Source organism: Alligator sinensis, unplaced genomic scaffold, assembly GCF_000455745.1.
Source record: "Alligator sinensis unplaced genomic scaffold, ASM45574v1 scaffold69_1, whole genome shotgun sequence".
NCBI lineage: Eukaryota > Metazoa > Chordata > Crocodylia > Alligatoridae > Alligator > Alligator sinensis.
The window spans coordinates 479,444-483,817 of record NW_005842443.1 but is presented as its reverse complement, the minus strand read 5'-3'; the positions used below and the strand labels follow the sequence as shown (position 1 = coordinate 483,817).

The following is a 4,374-nucleotide window of genomic DNA, read 5'->3' as shown; positions in this document are numbered from 1 at the left end:
CCCCCTTCCCTGAGGTTCGGGTGCGGGTGCAGCCACATGGTCCCAAACCAGAAGCCTCTGCTGGGGCTTTCAGCTTTGGGGGTGGGTGGGGGGTGGGGTTGGGTGGGTCCTGCTGTTGTGGGAGCCCACCGGGCTTTCCCTGGGTCCTACTGCTTCTGGTTCAGGAGCAGTAAAAGTATGAAAGCACTACAAGTATGAAAGCTGACAGACATGCTGCTCCCCAGTCTAACTCAAGACACTTCAGCCTGTGCCGCTTCAGCCTGTGCCGCTTCAGAAAGCGTCATAAGTTAGATTAACCCTACTGATACAACAGACTATCACAGTTATTGTTTCTGTCAGTTTCCTACTGAGGTACTGGGCTGTTTCTGTTCTTTAATATGCTTTAGCATGGGTGGTCCAAATTAGATGACTTTTCACTTGATGATCTTGTTCAGAGCCAGCACTATAGCTGAGAAAAGGAAGGCAGGATATAATTTATCAACATAGAAATGCAAATCTGATGGAATAGAAATGTGGGGGAGAACAAATTTTGCAAAATAGCAACTTCTATACTGATTTTAATTACAGGAAGGAGATTTTTAAGGCTCCAAGGTATTTCCATATATATACTTATTCTTTTGGTTATACAAGTTACATCGCTGTTACTCAATTTAGGAAATATTAAGCTACCTCACTAGATGATCATTTTCTCTTATGTTTCTCTTCTCAAAGGCTCTTGTGTTTCTCTTCCTTATTATAGTGCTTTTTGATTATAATAAGCCTTAAAATTAACTCTTGAAGGATTAACTTCGTATCATTCCTTTACTTGCACATGTTGAAACTTCTCCCCCAGAATGTGTGAAAGAGAACATTATGGGAGTTAATGAAACAATGCTTGAAGTTTTAGGGATGCAGTGATTAATTTCGTTGTCCACTTTCCTATATTAGGATGTTGCTTTTTAAAGCCTTATACACTTCCCAGTACTAGTCGAGTTCATAAAGGCTATGGCCTTTTGGGAAACCCATGCTATCCAACTTCTAAATGCTTTGGGGCTGCATGCCTAGAGGCTTGCTAGTGGGGGCCACACACCATGAAGACACCAGTGCAAGCCTGTCCACCCCGCACCTTTCCCCTTCCTATGTGGTGCCATATGGGTGTCCCAGGTCATGGGTTCCTTTGGCACTATGAGCTATGCCACCCCATTTTAGCCCCTGGAGTAGGAACAGGAAGCAAAAGCCAGAGGAGGGGGGGAAGCCCAGAGCCCCTGGGTGTGTGGTTGCTGCTACTGCTGCCAAAGCAACAGAGAGTGAGCAGTAGCCGGGTGGGAGATTGGAGGCTTCAGATTAATCTTTTGTGGGCTGCACATGGCCCAAAGGCCTCTAGTTGAGCAACCCTGATATAGAGTAATATGTTATTACCAATGCTCATCATTACCTGAGCATCAAGTGGGCTTACAAGAAGACATTTTTACACACTTTCCAGGAAAAGACTCTAGTTTACATATGAGTGCTATCTCCTCAGAAGTTATGAATTTACTGGACTGTTTTAATATTTTCTCACCCTAGCTTTATTAGGCTTTTAAGATGTTAAAACTCAGCTCACTAAAATGTCTTGTAAATTAATTGTGTGAAAACATGCTAGTTAAACACGTTGTCCTGAACAGTTTGTAACACTTGTATCTATTTGTGCTAATTGGTCTTTATGTAGTGAAACAATTTTTAGAGTTCCTGTGCCTGTTAGTCTCAGCCACAGTTTTGTTTATATGCTATATAGTGGTGGTTCATTTCTGTCTTTTTTTTCTTCTTTCTCCCTTGCCTTTTGACCTCCAGGTACACTTGGAGCTAGATATCAGTTCTGTGGCCTTGCAAACTCAACAGGATTTTAATTCACTGAAAATGAGTAATGCCAAGAGATATGAAGTTCTTAAGGAGATTCTGACATTACTTGGCCTGAGTTGTGAATTAAGTGAAGTTCCTTCATTAACTCCTATTTATCTGTTCTCTCATGAGAAGGTGAGTCTTTAACTTGGACTAATGTTATGAATATCTATGGTTTAAGTGGCAAGTTCATTGCTTTTACTTTGCCATATATTGTTGCATGTTTTTTTTTTAAATTTCTGTTAGAAAAGAATAAAATAATTAATTCCTGCTCAGTTATGATTTTTCAGGCACTGAATTAAGTTTTGAGTTTCACAATAGGCAAACTGTGACAATTAAACTCCTTGGAGTCATTAGGTTTTTTGGCTTATTGCTGCTGGAATGTCATAAATCAAGTCAGCAAGACCGGATGAACTTCATCTGAGAGTGCTGAAGTTGCTGGCCAAAGACATTGCGGAACCCCTGGCAAAACTCTTCCACAACTCATGGCGCTCTGGAGAGGTCTCTGAGGACTGGAAGAGGGCCAGTGTTGTGCCCATCCACAAGAAGGAGAGAAGGGAGGACCTGGGTACCTATAGGCCAATTAGCCTAATTTCTGTCTCAGATAAAATCCTGGAAAAGTTCACCAAGGAATCTACCTGTGATAAGCTTGCAGGAGGTAGGATTCTGAATGGCAGCCAGCATGGCTTCATCACAGGCAGGTCTTGCCTTACCAACCTCATCTCCTTTTATGACCACATAACTCGCCACCTGGACAAGAGAGAGGAGGTTGACATTGTATGCCTTGACTTCCAAAAAACCTTTTGATCTGGTATCCCACAATGTCCTCATGAAGAAATTGCAGAATTGTGGGCTTAACTCCAAGACAGTCAGGTGGGTAGGAAACTGGCTGCAGGGTAGGACCAGGAGAGTCCTAATGAACGGATCTGTCTCATCCTGGCGAGGAGTGACCGGCAGTGTCCCACAGGGGTCGGTGCTTGGGCTAGTAATTTTCAACATCTTTATCAATGATTTGGATGTTGGAGGTGAAGAGCTCACTGGCCAAGTTTGTGGACAACACCAAGTTATAGGGGAGTGTGGTTATGCTTGAAGATAGGCTACAGATACAGGCAGACTTAGACAGGCTGGAAGTCGGGCGGATCGGAACCAGATGAAGTTCAGCATCAAAAAATGTAAAGGGTTCCACCTGGGGACGAACAGCCGCCTGCACACCTACAGGCTTGACGGCACCAAACTGACCAGCAGCACGAATGAAAGGGACCTGGGGGTAATAGACCACAGTATGAATATGAGCCAGCAGTGCAATGCTGTAGCCAGTAGGGCAAATAATACTCTGGCATGCATCAATCGATGCATCTCCAGCAAAACCAAGGAAGTGATTCTTCCACTCTACTCAGCACTGGTGAGACCACAGCTGGAGTACTGCATCCAGTTCTGGGCGGCACACCTTAACAAGGATGTGGACAAGCTTGAGAGAGCCCAGAGAAGAGCCACCTGTATAATCAGAGACTTGCATGGCAAGCCATACGAGGAAAAGCTGAGGGACCTGGGACTCTTCAGCCTGAAAAAGAGAAGGCTGAAAGGGGACTTGGTAGCAGCTTTCCGCTACACTAGGGGAGTATATCAAAGGCTTGGTAAACAGCTGTTCACCAGGGCACCCTTGGGGAAAACTAGGAGTAATGGCTGCAAACTCCTGGAAGACCATCTCAGACTGAACATTAGGAAAAACTTCTTTGCAGTTAGGGTGTCCAGACTGTGGAATAAGCTCCATCCAGAGGTGGTGCAATCACCTTCTCTGGAAATCTTCAAGAGGAGACTGGATGGTCACCTTGCTGGGGTCATTTGACCCCAGTTGTCTTTCCTGCTTGGTGCCAGGGTCTGGACCCGATGCTCTTCTGAGGTCTCTTCTAGCTATACAATTTATGAATCTATGAATCAAACCTTTCTTCCAATTATACAGTTGTTCCAATAAAAGACATCACCAAAAACCCTTACCTCTCTTACATTTCCTGGACCATCTCAGCTGTAAGACCACTCTAATCCCACTATCTCTAGTGAGAAAAGGTAGAGTTCCATATGTATGCATAACACAAGTTATAAACTTATCCTAATGTATGCATAGCTGAGTGGGAAGGCAAGTAGTAAAGGACCAGAGTGCATTGAGCAGGTCATTTGAAGAGTATGTTGTCAAAACGCGAAATAATGACTTCATGCTTGACAATTCTTTTAATATTTACATTGGGAATAACTAGGAAACCTGTGAAGGTGCTAGAAGATGACTTGCTTTTACAGTGAACATAGTCTCTCTATCTTCCTGGTGGTGTGTACTGTATTTTCGCGCATATATCCCGCGGGGTATATGCGATTTTACAAAAAAAAAATGGATGGGTGCGGGCTATACGGGGGTGCGGGCTATTGGCAGACTTTTTTTCCATGGGGGCTGGGGCAGGCTGCACCACCTCCCCGCTGGGCCCAGGCAGGCTGGGCTGTGCTGCCGTCGGGGCCAGCTGCGCTGCC

The 4,374-nt window shown here is 44.5% G+C and overlaps 1 protein-coding gene across 7 annotated transcripts in view; it reads left to right on the top strand.

Annotated features, from left to right (window-relative positions):
• Nucleotides 1-4,374, top strand: part of HLCS (holocarboxylase synthetase) — a 196,387-nt gene that overhangs the window by 32,882 nt on the left and 159,131 nt on the right. For all 7 annotated transcript variants that reach the window (XM_025212046.1, XM_025212049.1, XM_025212048.1 and 4 more), the window contains one exon: nucleotides 1,810-1,992. In XM_025212046.1, the coding sequence (XP_025067831.1) occupies nucleotides 1,810-1,992 (183 nt within the window). The remainder of the gene's footprint in view (nucleotides 1-1,809; nucleotides 1,993-4,374) is intronic.